At 49.0% G+C, this 16,590-nt stretch overlaps 2 protein-coding genes across 4 annotated transcripts in view; one reads left to right on the top strand and one right to left on the bottom strand.

The window, feature by feature from the left end:
• The window catches only part of MFSD13A (major facilitator superfamily domain containing 13A), a 35,725-nt gene that overhangs the window by 13,319 nt on the left and 5,816 nt on the right, over positions 1 to 16,590 (bottom strand). The window contains exon 1 of one of the 2 annotated variants that reach the window (XM_065672130.1): positions 1,593 to 1,682. The exons of the other annotated variant lie outside the window; for it this stretch is intronic. The gene's annotated coding sequence lies outside the window, so the exon portion shown is untranslated. Of the gene's footprint in view, positions 1 to 1,592; positions 1,683 to 16,590 lie in introns of those variants that run through there. 2 annotated transcript variants of the gene reach the window in all.
• On the top strand, positions 3,656 to 15,776 carry C3H10orf95 (chromosome 3 C10orf95 homolog). 2 transcript variants are annotated; one of them, XM_065672135.1, is made up of 3 exons: positions 3,656 to 3,828; positions 10,850 to 11,069; positions 14,185 to 15,776. In XM_065672135.1, exon 3 carries the CDS (start codon positions 14,248 to 14,250, stop codon positions 14,920 to 14,922), a length of 675 nt encoding a protein of 224 aa, XP_065528207.1. In that variant the 5' UTR covers positions 3,656 to 3,828; positions 10,850 to 11,069; positions 14,185 to 14,247; the 3' UTR covers positions 14,923 to 15,776. The 2 variants fall into 2 exon arrangements, with proteins under 2 accessions (XP_065528207.1, XP_065528206.1); XM_065672134.1 differs by lacking the exon at positions 10,850 to 11,069.

Below are 16,590 nucleotides of genomic sequence, written 5' to 3'. Positions count from 1 at the left end.
TAAAGCAATGAAGCCTTTGAAAACCTGATACCACCAGGATCAGACAAGGAAACAGACTACTTCGAAGAGGCCGTGAGGGTGTTTCCCAGTACTGTTTACCAATACAACAATCACAGATGCCTCCATATCATGAGAGGTTTGGTAACACCCTTCTTGTTCCAGGCAATCATGTGTTTCCATCAGGTTCTTCCACCACTCCTGCAGAGCTCATACACATAAACTGACCTGCCACACAAATGACACTTAACATCTTAAGCCAGCTGGTAGTTTGTGCAGAGCTGTGTTCCAGCAGAGCAATCTCATTAAATCAGATCTCATTCCCTAATGAGATTACAAGGTTCATTAATAGAGGTAAATGTGTAGATCTCCTAGTCCCAGAACTTGGCAAGGCATTTAACTTAACAGCACGTTGCATCCCTTTTTTGAACAATTCATTGTTTTACAGTGTAAGGAAAGAGTCTTGGATGTATTAAAAACTGTTTCCCCATGATATTACCGTCATTACAAGCTCTAATCCGGTAGCAGACTTCACAGAACTGGTACAGGAACCAATGCCAGGTAACTCTGGCCTCAAATCATGAATTTGGAAGTAAATATGAAACCCTGATTGAAATCAACTTCCAAGACTGGAATCACAGAAGCTAGAAGACAGGATTACTGCACAGGTACTGCCTTTGTTAAGACTCAATAGGAAGCACAAGGTGACAAGAACTTTTTACCACTATGCCCAAGTGCGGCAACCAGGAGTTTCTATTACACATCTCCATCGCCTCATCAGGGAGACCGGCCACCTCCGCAAACCATCCAAAGCCACAGTCCCCTCCAGTGCCCAAGCTGCAGCCACAAGGCCACATGCCACTAACCAAAGGGCTGAGGAGAGCCCGGATGCAGGGGCCACCAGAGATCTCTGTACATTTAGACCTAAACCCCACAGCACTAGATCCGCAGCTAAAGCAGGTGACACCCCATGAGCAGGAGAGGAACGCAGGGAGCCAGGCGATGCCATGCACAGGTAGGGATGCCATTTCTTTGGCCACCGAGCAGACAAGCCCAAGCAGCGATGGGACCGCAGCACCCCATCCGCAGGGCCCCCATGCTGAGGGGAGGTCCAGCAGGGCACAGCTACTGTTGTTGGTGGGCTCCCGCTCATGCTCCATGGCGGTGGAGGGCCAGTTTGGGGTTGTGAGGGGAGACGGCAGCCAGAGCCCCGCTTCACACCTCCAGGTACAGTGGGGCAGACACTTCTCCTTGCCGGGACGCTGCGAGGAGAGGCAAGGGGGGAGACAGACCCCGGCCGGCTCCACAGCGGGGACAGAACGCCTGAGGCCGCTGCACACAGCCATTGACAGCTGGGAGCGAGAGCACACCCCTAGCCCATATGGTACCGTCCAGAGTAACGGGGGGATGTACACACCAGGGCTCTACCAATGTAGGGACGGGGGGAACCCCTCACCCCACACAGGCAGCCCCAGTACAGCGGGGAAATCCCCACCCCAGCCAGACTGCCCTACTGCACTGAGGGGGATCTCCGCCACCCCGCTCCGCCAGGGCGGCACTGGAGCAAGGGGGAACACCGCAACCGAACCTCCTACCTGCGTCCGCCACCGGCGCTGCCCCCACCGCTCCGCCGCCAGGCGGCACATCCGCGCATGCGCGCCACACGGCACCCCGCCCCGGGGCCGGCTCCGGCCCGACGCCATTTTGTGTCCTGGCAAATGAAGCCCCCCGCTCCCGGCCGCCATCTTGTGTGAGGGCACTGCGCGGGGAGGTGGCTGCCTCATTTGCATCAGCCCCGCCCTCAGAGAGCGAGCGCTCCGCGGGCTCTGCCGGGCGGGGCAGGCCGGCTGCTCTGCGACCCGCCCGGCTGCAGGGGCGCGGTCGCCATGGAAACGGTGCCGAGCCCGGGGACCGGGCTCCTCGGCCAGGCCGCGGCCACCGGTGCCAATGGGGAGGCGGAGGCAACGTGACCCCAGGCCTCATCCCCGGGGTGCTCCGGAGCCTTCCACCATCCGGGAAGCGCACCTTGCCTGCTGGGGGAGGCGGCGGGTTTGTGTGTTTTCACCTGGAACACCTCGCACTGCCCCCAGAGAGTCTCTAAAGCTCTGAGGGGGGACAAAACAACGAGCGTGGCGGCTGGGGGCCTTCCCATAACCATCAAATACTTGTCTTAATACGCGGATTGACTCCACAACTCGTTAAAGTTGTAGGTATGCTTTATTCAGCGCTGAGGTGCATGGGGATCGTTCCTCCAAAGCATGCATGCCCAGGGTCGTTTTTCCTTTACATTTATTCCCTTAAGGCATACATATGCATTAGATTACTGATACTACTACACATATTTAGTATCTGTCCCCGCTTCGTATTATAATGAGCTAGAAGGTCCTTTGCGCCTGCGCAGTGACCCCTCTGGTCATGGGCAGGGGTCTCAAGATGAAGTAAATGAGTCTTCCTCTTCTTAAACTTTTCACCTTTTAATCTTCACGCATGGCTTTAGGGTTTAGTCGGTACCTCATCCATAAATCATCAGCTTCTCCCCCTTATCAATAGACCCAGACATTCACATTTCCTTGTCAATAGTTGCTTATCAGTAGAATCAGGCCTCTGTCTCCTCCTCTTATCAGTAGTCTGTGCCTTGTTAGCTTGGTAAGCATGATAGGTGTTTACAGCAGACAATACTTTTGTTTAAGCAAGGGATTCTTCTAACTCTCTTATACAATCCCCTGTATTTTCCTTTGTACATTTCATTAACCCTGTATCAATCCCCCCTTTTCTATAAAGTAAGTAAATTCTTTTACTATATTATTTATGACAGGGCTATCCATGTTCTATCGATTTACAAAGTGATTTTGATATACATTGTACATTTCATTAGCCCTGTATCAGTCTCTGGCCTTAGCCAGCAGATACTTATACTGTTCTCCAAAGACTCACATTACATCCCATGTTGTTCAGAACACAGAGACTGTAGTTGTCCTTTGTTACTTAAAGATCTCTCTTTGGACCTTTTGTTCAAGCAGCTCCTGTTAGAATCATAGAATTACAAAATGAGCTAGGTTGGAAAAGACCTCTAAGAGCATCAAGTCCAACCATTACCCCAGGACTGCCAAGATCACCACTAAACCACAGCACTAAGGGCCTTATCTACACTTGTTGCTGCTTTCAGCATCCACACCACCATATACTCTCACTGTAAGGCCTGCTCCCCCCCAACTAGTCACAAACTTCACCAGAGAAAACGAATGCAAAAGCCAACTGCTGCATTCAGAAAGGTATCATTGCATCTACTACTTCCCAATGGTTTTATGTATTAGACTCACCGTTGGCTTCCTGAACAGGTAATTTTTATAAATAGAAGCCAAGCAATTAACTGCAGTCAACAGGGTTTGCAATTAAGGAGTGATTTGTAGGTATTTAGCTATTGAGATCACCTGCAGCAGAACACAGCATTAAGCATCCTCAGTTGTGCTGAGTGGTGATGGCACTGGCCCTGCAGCCCCAGTCCCCCTTGTCAAACCTGTATGGGGATTTGTGCTGCGAAGGCCCACGACAGCACAGGTGCTTACAATAGTGCTGATGGGATCCGTGTGTATGGCTTCTTGTTTAATTACAGCCTACTGAATGAGCAGTGAGTACAAATACCTCCAGTGGAGGCACCTGTAGCTGAGCATAAGCAAAGAGTGTGTGGGGGTAAAGAAGAGAAGAAGGAGGGCTCATCACTGCAGTGTTTAGTGGTGGGCTCTTTTCTATGCTATTCTGACTGCAACTTCAGAATTTGCAGCTCTGTTGCAGATGGTGTTTTACTCCTTTGGGAAAGAACCTGAAGGTTTGGTGAGTGTTTCTGAGTTTTTTTCTGTGCTGGGTTCATGTGCTGGCTTTAGTTGTTCCTTTACCTGTATTCTCTTACCCTTGTTATGCCTGAGCTTTTCTGTTCAAGGGCTTTGTTTTGTTTATTCCCTAAGGCATCTAGCTAGCTGAAGCATGTAGCTTGTGTTAGCTTTAGTAGTCTTCACAGGCAGCTAGGGTTAAAGCTCCTTATCTGAGCACATAATGTAATTGCAGAAGGAATGAGCTTTCTGTTGTTTTCTTTAGGTGCAAGGGCATGTTTAGGCAGGTATTGCAACCCTGGTTACTACAGGAAAACTTCTGTGAGGTGTGATGTGGTATCTTGGGGCATCTCCTAGCTCTGTATGTGTCATTAAGGTAGGTCAGTGAAAAGAGACTGCAGAAAGCAAGCTGCCTTCTGCATGCTGCTGTTTCTTGCTCCTTGGTTAAGTGAAGGCATCATCTTGATTGGTTTTTCTCAGGATGTGAGTACACATGCACCAAATAAATGCCTCTCTCTGTTTTCTGTGCTTATTACTAAAGACTGGCTTATGTTGCAATGTTTTACCAGTTAGAATGGCAAAACAGTACTAGTGCTAGCTTAAACGTCTGCAGTAGTAACAGTGTGCAACCGATGTATTCTATGCTTTGCTTGGGTTTTTGTAAACAGAAGTGCTTAAATCTCTCTGGAGGTAATGCCTTTCACCCGATCTAGTAGATGCAAGTAGAGCAGCATAATTTGGCTGGGCCTTGATTCATGCTAGTGCTCTAGCCTGTAACTTATCTAGAAAGATACTAATGTAAATTGTTATTGTTGGCTGGTGGTAGGCTTTAAACACTTTAGTTTGGAAAAGATGACATAGAAGGGCTTCTCTGAGTGATTGCTGCTTTGGAAGCAGAAGATTGCCTTTTGATTCCCATTAAAAAATCAATGATGTTAGTTGTGAGCTATGTTCTGTATTGTCTAAAGACCAAAACAGAAGGTAGCTGGATATTTTTTTCACAAAACAAATGTATTAGAGTTGTAGATCAGCAGATGCTGCAGCTGTTTGCCTTGGGGGATGCAGTAAGAGCAGTATTCTCATGGGTATTTCTAGCTCAGATGCTTGAACTTGAGCTAGAAATAGTGTGTGCTGCTGTTGTAACAGAAGGCATTTTTATACACTGAAGGGATGATATGTAACACAACCCTAAAATCTGGATAATCTGTTTCCTGCTCTATTCTACTGTTTGGGGTGTTGATCCCATGGGAAGATGTAGTACAAGTGCATAAAAAGTTGTGTGTTTCTTGCTTCTAAACACACATTCTCCACGCTGGATGCACAGGAATGTGGGTTCAAGTGTATTTGAAACATGAGTAGTTAAGCAAATGGCTTGTGGCACTGGATACTGGTCTGCTCACAGAGGAAACCCACTGTGGAGAGCCAGGCTGTGTAACCAGTTAAGGCCTTTGTAGGACACCAAGAGCACTTCAAGGGCAAAGACCTGTAATCTAGTAGCTGAGGGAATGGGATGCTGTGATAGCACGAAAACAGTGTGTAAAACATGTTGCTCTGCTGTTGAAACTGTCTCTGTGTGAGATAAGACAGCACCTGTAGGTAACTGGAGCTAGGCAGAGGAATCAAGGCCAAAGTAGAATGCTTTGTCTTGGAGTGTGTAAAGTAAATATGTAAACAGGAGGAGCTAGAGATCATGGGGGAGACTGAAGCAACTCTTGCAGGGTAGAACCTTGCAAAGCCACCTGCACTGTATCAGTAATACTGTGCAAGGCTGGGACTGCCTAGGTAACAATATTGGACTGTTATAGATGTAGCAAAACTAAGACCAACAGGGAAGGAGTAATTGGGGTGGATTGCCTATTTAGGAGGAAACTAGTGGAAGGGAGGCAAGAACATGGCAAAAAAGTGGAACCTGGAATGAAAGAATGAAGGTGGGAGCAGCTGGCTGTGGGAGCACAAACATCTGTGCATGGTAGTGAAGTCTGAAGATCGGGATGCTGGAGTGATGCTCCTTGGATGAGCTGCTGACTCTCCATGAGGTCTATCTTGCAAAGATTTGCTGTGGGAGGGCAGAGCAAAGAGAGACAGATTAGCACTTGGGTACTGAGTGGTGTGGGAGGGAAGGATGGCTCCCCTGTAACTCAGTAGCACTTGTATTTTGTAAGAGTTGATTAGTAGCTTGGTAGTCCTGTGCAAAGTGGTATAAATAACCATGAGGTACTAGTGGTGTGGTAATGAAGTTGTTGATCACTTGGCTGATGTATTTGTGTGAGTGTCTGATAGAAGTTAGTTGCCTGACTTCCATCTGAAGGGGATCAGCTGGGCAGAACTGCTAGTTGGGGTCCAGGAGCTCCTGATTTGGGTTAACTGGTACTGAGATCTCTTTAAAGGAAAGACTGTGTGGATGGGGATGATAGATATGGGATCAACTTTTGAGTGAGAGAAAGAGTGGGTCTCTGTGCAGGCTGTGTTTCAACATGAAAGGGATTACTGGGACTGAATGCTATAAAGTACAGATTAAAATATGCTCAATTAAAGAAAAGTAGTGTCTGATACAATGCTGTGTCTGGAAAGGGGTTTGGATGAGGAAGATGTTGGCTTTTTGGATCCTGAGACACAGGGTGCTGTGATTCAAATCTTGGGTGAGGAAGACCTCTGATGCAGATGGTGCCTGCAGTGGTTATTAGGAAGATGGAACTGGTGTTGGGAGCTATAATAACACAGAAGCTGGGCTGTGCTGAAAGCAGGACAAGTCAAGAAAGGAGAAAGCTTGGAGTGTGTCCAGAATCTAGATCTTGGTGCAGCAGCCATCTGTGCCCAGGGAAAGGCTTGAAGGGGTGATGGTGTCAGGCAGGGTGGTTTTCAGTGCCCTGCCTGCTGATGCAGTCACCCTGTGATGACATTCACTGTCTTATTCTTGGCAGTGCAGCTGTTTCAGACCTACTGTGTTACCCAGCAGCTGCAGTGAGAGGAGGAGTGGCTGCCCCAAACCTCTCTGTCACCACCGAGCTGCATTTTGACTGCTATTTGAGCAGAGTTATGCAGGGGGTGGTTTTTAGATAATCAAGTGAAGACTTGCTCTGTGATGACTAGGGCTTTTCCTTGTGTTTTGACCTCATACAGAGTCTGGGCTTTTCACAGACCTCAGAAATAGATGCCAGACCCAAAGCAGATCTCAGTGCTTTCTGGGAATGCTGCTTTGAATAGCTGAAACAGATTCACTCCCCCTTCAAAGTGCCTGTATAAGGGGTGACTGACTGTAATAAGCATTAACTGCTATTTCTGCAGCTTACAGTGCCAGTTGGAGCTCTTTTCTTTGTGGTGCACTAGTAAAAGCAGGGTGAGGACTTGAGTCTTCCGGCTGAAGAAGTTAAATCCTCCCTCTTGGCTGAGCTGAAGGGTGCTCATGCAGCAAGAGTGGTTCCAAGCTCACCTCTTGGAGAGGGAGTTGGTGTCTGAGGTCTTCTAGGCTGTCCATCACAAAAGGAGCTCTGGTAACAGCTGTGCTCATGGTATCTTTTCAGTTGGTTTGGGCAGCTGTAAGAATCTCTACACTGAAGTAGTTCCTGTGGTGTGGGGGGAAGTAGGGTCAGATCCCCAGTGTTGCTGGGGAATTCCTCAGACTGGGTGAGTGGTGTGCGGCGGGGATGAGGCTGCTTGCAGGCTGCCTTCTGCACCAGTTGTGCCACTCAGAGGAGCAAACATGCTGCTCCCTGGTTGAAGAGCCTTATAGACCAGCATTTTTACACTCTACAAAGCCTGCATACTGGTGCCCTGCAGCTTGGGCTGTTCCTGGCTCCTCTGCTGTGCTCAAAGCTTAATGTTCTGCTAGCTTCAGAGGTGAATGGGTGAAGGAATTGGTCTGCTCTGGAAACCCCTCAGCTGCTGTTCCTGTCCAGCTCCTCACCCTGGAGACAAGGTGGGGGGGCCCACAGCCATCTCCATCTGCTGCTTTGATCCCACCAAAATAGCTTTTGTATTTTCCCTTTTAGTAAAAACACAGACCTGTGTGGATTGGTGGGTTTCTCCTGTTTCTACTAATCTCTGCTTTTAATCTCTCTCAAAACCTTTCCACCATGTAGCTTTGCTGCTCTTTGTGGAGTCATTGCTTTCATTTGAAGTTCCTGCTCTTGTCTGCAAAGCAGTTTTCTTTCTTGTGGGCTGTTTTCAAGCTGCTTTCAGTATTAGTTATCTTCCTTTACATGTTACCACTAGACAGTACAAGGGATGGCAAATAGCCTCACCCCTTTTTCTGAGAAGCAGAGGCTGTGTTCTCCTGCCTTGCCAAACTTTCCATCTACAAATATCGAAGGGATCAGTGTAAGGAGACACTGGTGTGTAACCAGCTTCTGGTATGCAGTGCCAGCTCTGCCTGCAGGAAGCAGGTTGTTGTGATGTGCACTGTCATGAATTGTACACAGAAACCTGTGACCATGGTGGCACTTGAGGTTCCAGTGTGAAGCAGATTGTTCCTCCTGCTCTCCTGCTGTGTTATCCCGGTGTGGAAGCTTGCAGGCTGCTGTGCCTGGTCCAGGCTGTGCTCTGGGCCACTGGGGAAGCTGCAGGGGTGCAGTGTGTGAACAGGAGTGGGGCAGAAACTTCATCTCAGCCCACCATGCAGCATCTCTCTCCCTTTCTTGATGCTACAAGACCTTGTGTCTTCCAAGAGGTCAACCCTGCCCTTGGATTGTGGCTGGCTTTAATAAATCAAGACCTGTTCTCTGCAGCCTTGGTTGCTACTGCTGGTAATTGGCTACTGCCTTGTGGCACCCTGTTGTACTAGGTATGATGTAGTAATCTCTTGTGGAAGTATTTAACTCTTTGGAGTGCTTTGCTGGTACACTGTGGGTTTGCCTTTCTCTGGGAGATTGCAGCAAAAAACCTGTGGTGCCGCTTTACCTTGAGGGATCCCAAATGCTCCCGTGATTAAGTGGCACTGGTGTGGGAAGCTGCTCCCATATGTAAAGATAAAGTCCTGAAATGACCCAGCTATTGCACTTTCCTTGAATTCCTGTGTTGCTGCCAGGCACGTCTGGCTGAGGGAAAGCATCCTTTTTAGGAAGGCAGCCAGTGCCTCTGTCCTAAGGATCTTTACTGGCTGGGGAGGATTGAAGTGATTGTGTTGTACTGCATGGATTTCTGTGCCACTCTCCCACCTCCCCAAGAAGTACTTGGGAATCTTCTGGGTGACTTTTTCTTAAAGACCTCAGACAGAGCCTGATTTTATGTTGGGAATAATGGGAATGGAAGTGGTAAGGAAAAATAAGAAGCCTCTTTGCGATCTGCTCCCATGTGCTATCTCCAGCTACTTGGATGCTGGATGAGTGTGTCTGACTCTGGCATTGGAGCTGTGGAAAACAAACCTTAGCTCAATGAGTGTTCAGCTTTAACCTCTCTCTTCCAAAGCACTCCTGGAAGCTTTGTTTTTTCCAGGGGAGGCCTTTGCCAGGACTTTGTCGGATGGCAACAGTTCTGCAGAGTCTGCTCAAAATGGGGAGGCTAACTGGAAATAACTTATCGTTTCTTCATCCCCTTGGTTAGGGGAAATGCTGCTTTTTTTAGTACTTATCCCTGTACCCTTGGGAGCTGCTACAGAGCAATGGCAACAGATCTGTGGGTTTTGTGGGATGGGGAGAGCAGGGCAGAAGGGAAGCTAAAAAGATGAAAGTTTGGGTGCTGGAACAGTGGAGAGGAAAAGGTGACTTAGTGGGATCTCCCTGTTTAGCAGCTGATCACAGGGCAACGGCATGAGGCAAGAATAGTCTTGGTTGAGTGAAATAAGTGGGCATGTCCTCTCCTGTGGGCCCAATGCCCTTATGGTTGTGTTGGCTTTCAAGTATGCTTCCCAAGGAAGCATCCAAACCATTTCAAGCTGCCAGCCTGACCTGAGGACACAGCTAACTTGAGTTGCTGCTTCAGGTGGACAGAAGACTTGGTGACACTTCTGAACTGTTGGCCTTGGTGAAAATGATCTCCAGACATGAGATACTTGTATGAAGTTTCACACTTGGATACTGTGGCACACTGCGTATGTTGGACTGTGCTGTCCTGTAGTCAGGGTTGCTTTAATCTCTCTCCCAGAGAAAGTGCAGTCTGACATGTACTCAAATACTTACACTTCCCTGTTTTCTACAGCTCACAGTGGGCTTTGTGCTCCATGACCAGGTAAATGGAAAGCTCCCTGGATTCGAAGCTAGCTTGGGTGACAGTAAAGCTTTACTGCCCTGAGACATGTCCAGCAAAACCATGTTTTTCTAATCCTAGCAAGTAATTTCTGCTGCTTTAGAGACTAGAAGAGCCAGAACAGCATTAGGCATTAACTAGTGGTGGATTCATCACCTGTAGTAACTGTATAATTGAGTGGTGAAACAAAATCAGCTCTCTACTTGAGCTGTCAAGTGCACTGGCTGGTTTTGTATTGCAAACACTGCTTGACTGCTCCATAGCAACTCTGTCTGGGTCAGCCTGTGCTGAAGCACACTTTTCTGGGCAGATCAAGTATTTTGGGAGCTGTGGTGTCAGCCTCCTTGACCCACACCAAGATGCGTGAGGAGGGAGAGGCCCTGCCAGATGGCTGGGCATGGGTGAGGGAACTGCTCTGGCAAGCCTGGGAAGAGTCTGAAGTATCATGTTCTCACCAAGCAGAGATGAGGATCTCCTTTCAGCTGGCTGTGACCCTCTTGTGAGTTTTCTCTCCTCTTTATTTGGTGCCTGGCTTCTCATTCAGCTCTAGCCAAGTGGGATTGAACCCTTTTCCAGCAAGGTTAAAACTGCTGGAAAGGGTTGATGGCAGAGGCTGCCTTGTTTCTTATTGGGTTGGTCTGTTGTTACTTCTTGCTGGCAACCACAGCTCCAGTGCCCAGGCTGGCGAGGCTTGGTTCCCAGGCAGTGTGCTGCCTGCCCAGCCACCCTTTCAGTCTGTGCCACCAAGGAGCTGGGGTATAGGGATGGATGGCTGTGGTTCTGGGACCAGGGAGGCATTTAGCAGAGCTAAAGTTTTAAGGACTGTTTTGCCCTTTCCTGCTCAGGTGCCAGGCAATGGATGTGATGATGCTTCAGAAGGCATAGCAGAGCTTGAAATTGGAGCAGGAGTAGAAAGTGGATGGTAGCCCGAGAAGACAAGTCAGCTAGGATCAACTCTTTGGCCCTACAGTTGTTCCTGAAGAGCTGGGGGGATTGAGGCTGTTGGATGCTTGCTTCCAAAGCCAGGGCAGCCTCTGGCTGCTGGCACTGGAGAAACAGGAGCAGGTAAAGAGGAAGGAGAGACTGGGGGATGGACCCTTTCCTTAAGGGGTACCACTAGGTAATGATGGTGTCTGGGCTTATTTTGCTTCAGTATCTGGCTTTTGATGCCTTCTGGCTGTCAGATGGCCCTACAGAAGATCACCTTCCTTGCAAACCCTGTTTTCTCTGAAGCACTGCCTGCTCTCACTTCCCAGTGAGCATTTGACAGGACCAGGCAAGCTGGTACTGGTGCTCTCAAAACCCTCTACCCCTATATGCATGGATTTGTCACACTGTAGTTCAGCCCTGCATTCTCTAGCAGGAATTTGCTCCACCTGTGGTCTCCCAAAACCTGCCTTGGGAGCTGAAGCAAGCCTGAAGGTTAATATAAATGATAGGCACTGGTGTAATGGTGGGGTAAGCAATGTTGTCAGTCTCTGGGAACACAAGGCTGCAGCTCTGGAGGGGCAGGGCAGGAGCTTTGTGCCTCCTGCATACCAAAACCTTGTTGTAACACACCTGATGCTTCAGAGCCGTGCTGTGCCCTGCAAGCCAGGAGCTGGGATTTGTCCCCTTGTGCTTGTGAAGGTAAGCCTCTCTTGGAGCAATACCTGAGAGCTCTGGTGCTTGGGTGCTGGGGAGCAGTAGGGACTGGGCAGCATGAGGCAGCCAGAGCCCCAGCACAGAGCCAAGGCTTGCCCTGATGGGTTTGCACTCTCCCTCTGGGGCTGCGAAGTGCTGTCTACACTATGTCTGCTGTCAACACCCTCCTCTGGGGTGATCTGCTTCCAGGGACATGTCTGCACTTCTGTGGTCAGGCATGTGACAATGCTGCCCTGGAGCACTCCCAGCCCTGCTTAATCCTCATCTCATTCCCCCTCTTCAGTTTGCTGCTTCTTGTGGGCTGTCCTGCCTGGCTGAGCCACCAGCTTGTTCCCCTTATCTTTTCCCAGTGCAAAATCAAAGCAATTAATAGTAGTGCTTGGGCTGTCTTGGTACTGGAGCCTGAGTGATTAAGATGGCCTGTCACCCTTCTGCAACTGCAGGGGAGACCTGTGAGCACTGATGCAGGGTGTGACAGCAGATGGTAGATGGACCATCTGTAGCTTTGGAGCAAGAGCTGGTGATCGAGTACATAAGAGAGCAGCTTCTCCAGGGCTGTCCTAAACAGGCCTGAAGCAGGAGGGGCAAACTGGGCTTGCTTTGTTTCCCCTCAATGGCGGCGATAGTTATGTGCTTTGGACAGACCACTTGCTCTAAAACACAAAGGGTGCATGGAAGCGATCCTGTGGCTCTCAGTAGGGATGCAGGGTTGAACTGGGTTAAAAGAGGCACTGAGACTGGTTTTTAAGAGGAGATCATTTTATTCCATTTACCCACCTCATGCTGCTATTGACACACAATATCCCCCTGGATTTCTGTGGTGGCTCTGAGCAAGTTAGGCAGGCAAGATGTTAGGGAGCTAGCTCATGGTGTCCTCTCAATAAAGGTATAACGAGGTGTGCTCAACCAGGGTGCAGTGGAGCTGCAGGAGGCTCAGCTCTAAACCTGTTCTGAGCAGTCAGACAAATTTGGGAAGAGATGTTTAGGAGCCATCAAGCCTAGAGAAGAGCCCAGCCCTATCCTTGCCTGGTGGGTGCCTGAGCCATGCTCTGTTGAAAGCTGGGTTAAATGCAGGAAATATCACAGTACCCACTCTCCTCCTTCCCAAGTTAGTGAGCTCGGGAGGCCTCAGTCAAACCTATTCACGTTTACTTGATTTGCCTGGATGCCATTTCAGCCTCTATTTTTTTGTAATGGCTCTAAATGAGGTAGGTTGTATATTTTTCCTTTCCTCCTGTTTGAGGAGGTGATGGTTATGATGGGCTTTGGCTGCTAGACTACAAGTCTGGTTTAAGGGTACTGCCTGGTCTTGTCTAAATACTCTAATGCCATTTCCTTGTGCAGGGATAGACTTGGAGCTCTGCGCCCATTGCAAGAGCAGGCTTGAGCTAGTGTAGATTATGAACCTCAAGGGACAGGAACAACCTCCATTGTGTAGCACCCAGCATTGCCTGTGGCAGGCAGGTTATTAGGGGACTGCCAAATTTCCTGTTATGCTGGGGGAAAGCACAGAGCTGAGGAATGAGTTTCACCATCTTAGTTAACAGTTGCAAGAGGCAAGTCTATAGTTAAGGTTGAAGCAAAAAGAGCCTGAAGGATCTAAACTGGGGGGTTGAGGGGGAATGGGGACAACAACTTGCTGGTTTAGTTCTGTGCACGGACTTTTCCTGTCTCTGGTAGCAAAGTTTCTTTAAAAAAACCAATGCTATGTACAGCTTTCCTTCCTGCCCTTGGGGAGAGGATAATGAGTCACGGGAGGACATTGCTTAATGCCCTGGAGGACGCTTGGATTGTCCGGTGAGGGCAGGCTAGGAACAAATTCAGCTGTGGGTCAGAGTTTCTCAAGGTAAATGCACACTTAAATGTGAATGATAAGTAGTGAGACTGCAGTGAGATGCTTTTACATGAGAACTTTGTCAGAGGAAATGTAGATGCAGCTGGATTTTGCTCTAGAAACAAAGAGTAGGCGCAACTCTTGTTTGCTGATCATAGTAGGAGCACTTTCGGAGGATGGGGGGAGAGTCAAGGACGGTTGAAGCTTGCTTTTTTTTCAGTTGAAGATCTCGCTGTCTGGGCAAGGACATGAAGTTATTGCAGCAGGGCTGGGCTGTGTCCTCTTTCCTCTTAGCTGAAACACAAAGCATCTTTCACTGGTGCTTGCCTTCCCCATTTGTATGCCTGCTCAAGGGTCTCCAGCTTCTTGCAGCCTGTCTTGCTGCTTCCCAGCAGTGCAGATGTGTCACAAGGATGTGAGGCCATCTCTTTTGCCTGCAGTGGTTTCTATGCTAGCTGGTTCCCACTCTTTTAACTGTGAGATCTGGGTGGGTTAAATGAGGAGTCCTGCTGAGCAGCTATCAGGCAGTCACTTGCAGTAAGGCTCTGATTGTTCTTGGCATGTTACTGCCCTGCAAGCTGCAGATGCAGGGAGCATCTTTTATCAGTTGGTATCCTTACAGTGCTGCTAAGCATAACTCCTTATTCAGCCTGGTTCTGGAATGTATATAACCAATGTAAATTGTTTCTCTTCCCCTCACAGCTTTTGAGACCTGGCAACTGTTCTGAAGAAACATCCCTTGTGTAAAACCCCAGCTCCTGTACCATGTACCAGTCTGGCTTTGTGCCACGGGAGTATTACCCAGCTGTGACCCCACCTTCTGCCTACACCTACCTACCACTGCGGACTGGGAGAGCAGAAGACATAACCAGCCCTGTGATGTTCCCTCCCATCCACATGCACAGCTTCTACAGCCGACCCATCACCTTTGTGGTGGACCAGAACAGTCACCCTGACTATGAGGGAGGTCAGGTGGAGTATCACCACCTCTATGGTGCCTCCCGTCCCTACTTCCATCCATACTATGCCTGGCACTTCCCTCCCATGGTCCCTATCCCTCTCTACCATCCCTATGCAAACTACAATCCCTGTGTTGCCTACCAAAGGTCAGATCAATATCGTGACACATGGCCAGAAGGCTTCACAATGAGAGGAGAACTTCAATGGGGGAAGCTTGGAAAGGTGTTTGGACCAAGGAAAGATCTCCCAGCATTTGTGAAGGATGATCTCCGGAGGGTTTATGGCACCTACCCACGTACCAATGTCTCCATAACCTACAGGAAAGGGGAGTTCTTGGTGAAGGGGGACCCCAAGGTAGGAGAGCAGGAATATGCAGTGGAAAAGACAGTTATCCAGCAGGCTGTGACCCCCAATGCCAGTGAGGCAGATGACAGCAGTGAGGACCGGAACAGCAAGAAGAAAAAGAAACCGAGACATTGATGTAGTCCATCACCCAATACTTCAGAGCCCTTGTGGAAACCAGTTGGCAGCTGTTCTTGGTGCAGCTGGCAAGTAGCACAAGCAATGAATGCCACCACCCCTGTTGGCTTTTAACTGCTCCCCATCCTTCACAAGCTTATGGCAACTTTACCCTGTTTGCACAGTACCTGCCCTGTGAAGAAACCACGTGGCACTTGTCTGTCAGATCAGCTCTTTGGTTTTGGCTTTGAAATGAGTGTTTGATTTCCACTGGTTGGCTGTGTGTCACAGTCTGGTGGGGGGATCTCCAGGCAGCAGCCCTTCATCAGAAAACTTCAGCCTCTTCCTGCCCCATGCAAGGGAATGTCCTGGAAGCCGGCTCCTTTCCTGGCACTCAATAAGATCGGAGTGGGATTTCTTCCAGGCTGGGGGCAGTGCATGTCCCAGAGGAAAAAGGGGTTCTTGAACACTGTAAAGAGCAAATATTTGCATGTTTTGTCACTGCTGTTTATGACCATTCCATTGTACTTAATCACTGTGTAACGCCTGTATGCAGCATTTCCTTACACGCTGGCAGAAGATCCTGGTGTCCTCATCCTCTTACATTTGGTTACCTGGTGCTTGGTTCTCCTGGCCACGTGTCCTTGTTGAAATCACTGCTGAGACCCCCCTCTGGGTCTCGCTCAGCTCTTGTTAGAGGTGCTGGCTCTCCAATGAGGTTACTGGAGTTGTGAACCACAGCACTTCCACAGCTTGGTCTCTTGGAAGGGTGGACTTCAGAGTTGTGCTTGAAACATGGAGGGCTGTGAGGGGCTGGGTCTGACTTGTAAACTTCTGTACCTTTTAAATGATCATAAATAATAATCTCAAAAGCAGATGTTGTTCCTGGTTTTTAGCTGCCTGACCGCAGCCTCTCCCGTGAACAACCTGCAAATCGGTCTGACACCCTTTCACAGAGTTAGGGGTGGGTCTGACATGGCTCATGCCCACCTATGGGGGGTTATTTTGCTTGCTCTGTTTGGCAGCACCCTGCCTTGCCCCAGTTTGTTTCCCAACAGTTTCACCTTTGGGGACCAGTAGGGGCTTTCTAGAGTGTACAGGAGGTCTGCTCTGTCCCCTTGTAACCTCCCCCTGACATGCCATACAGGAGAAGGGCTTTATAATGCAGGAGGGACCTGTGTGCTCTTGGCCTGCAAAGCAAAGGAGAGAGCCTGTGAGGGTGAACTTAGCTCTTGGAGGGTCTCAGTTGCTATAAAGTCAAAGCAAGTGGATTTTCTAAAAATTAGTGCAACAGTTAGTCTCATTAACTATCTCAATTTCCCCTTTCCCCCATCAGCTGCTTGGAAATGGGTTAATTCTGCTGCCAGTTAAAGCTGCAAGAGGGCTGAACCAGAAAAACTGCTGCAGAAACCTCAGACCAAAGTGAAGCTGTTTAGCTGTGTTGCAAGAGTGGCTGTAAGACTTGTTGAATGGGCTGGAAAAGGCCTGCACTAATGACTGGTGGCTACAGCATAGGAAAAAAGCAGCAATTCCTGTCTCTTTATCTCCCTTGGCAAGGCAAAGCATCTTGCCCAGGTGGAGATGTGCAGTTAGATGTCCTCTGTCCTGGTCTGCAGCTGCATTGCTGCAGCATAGCACTGCAGGGTGTTGCACTCCCTGTCCTTCCAGCAGCAGCTGCTCCTACAGGCA

The sequence above is a fragment of the Lathamus discolor genome, chromosome 3, assembly GCF_037157495.1.
Source record: "Lathamus discolor isolate bLatDis1 chromosome 3, bLatDis1.hap1, whole genome shotgun sequence".
Classification (NCBI taxonomy): Eukaryota; Metazoa; Chordata; class Aves; order Psittaciformes; family Psittacidae; genus Lathamus; species Lathamus discolor.
Note: the sequence above shows the minus strand (reverse complement) of the source record. Positions and strands in the feature narration are given on the sequence as shown.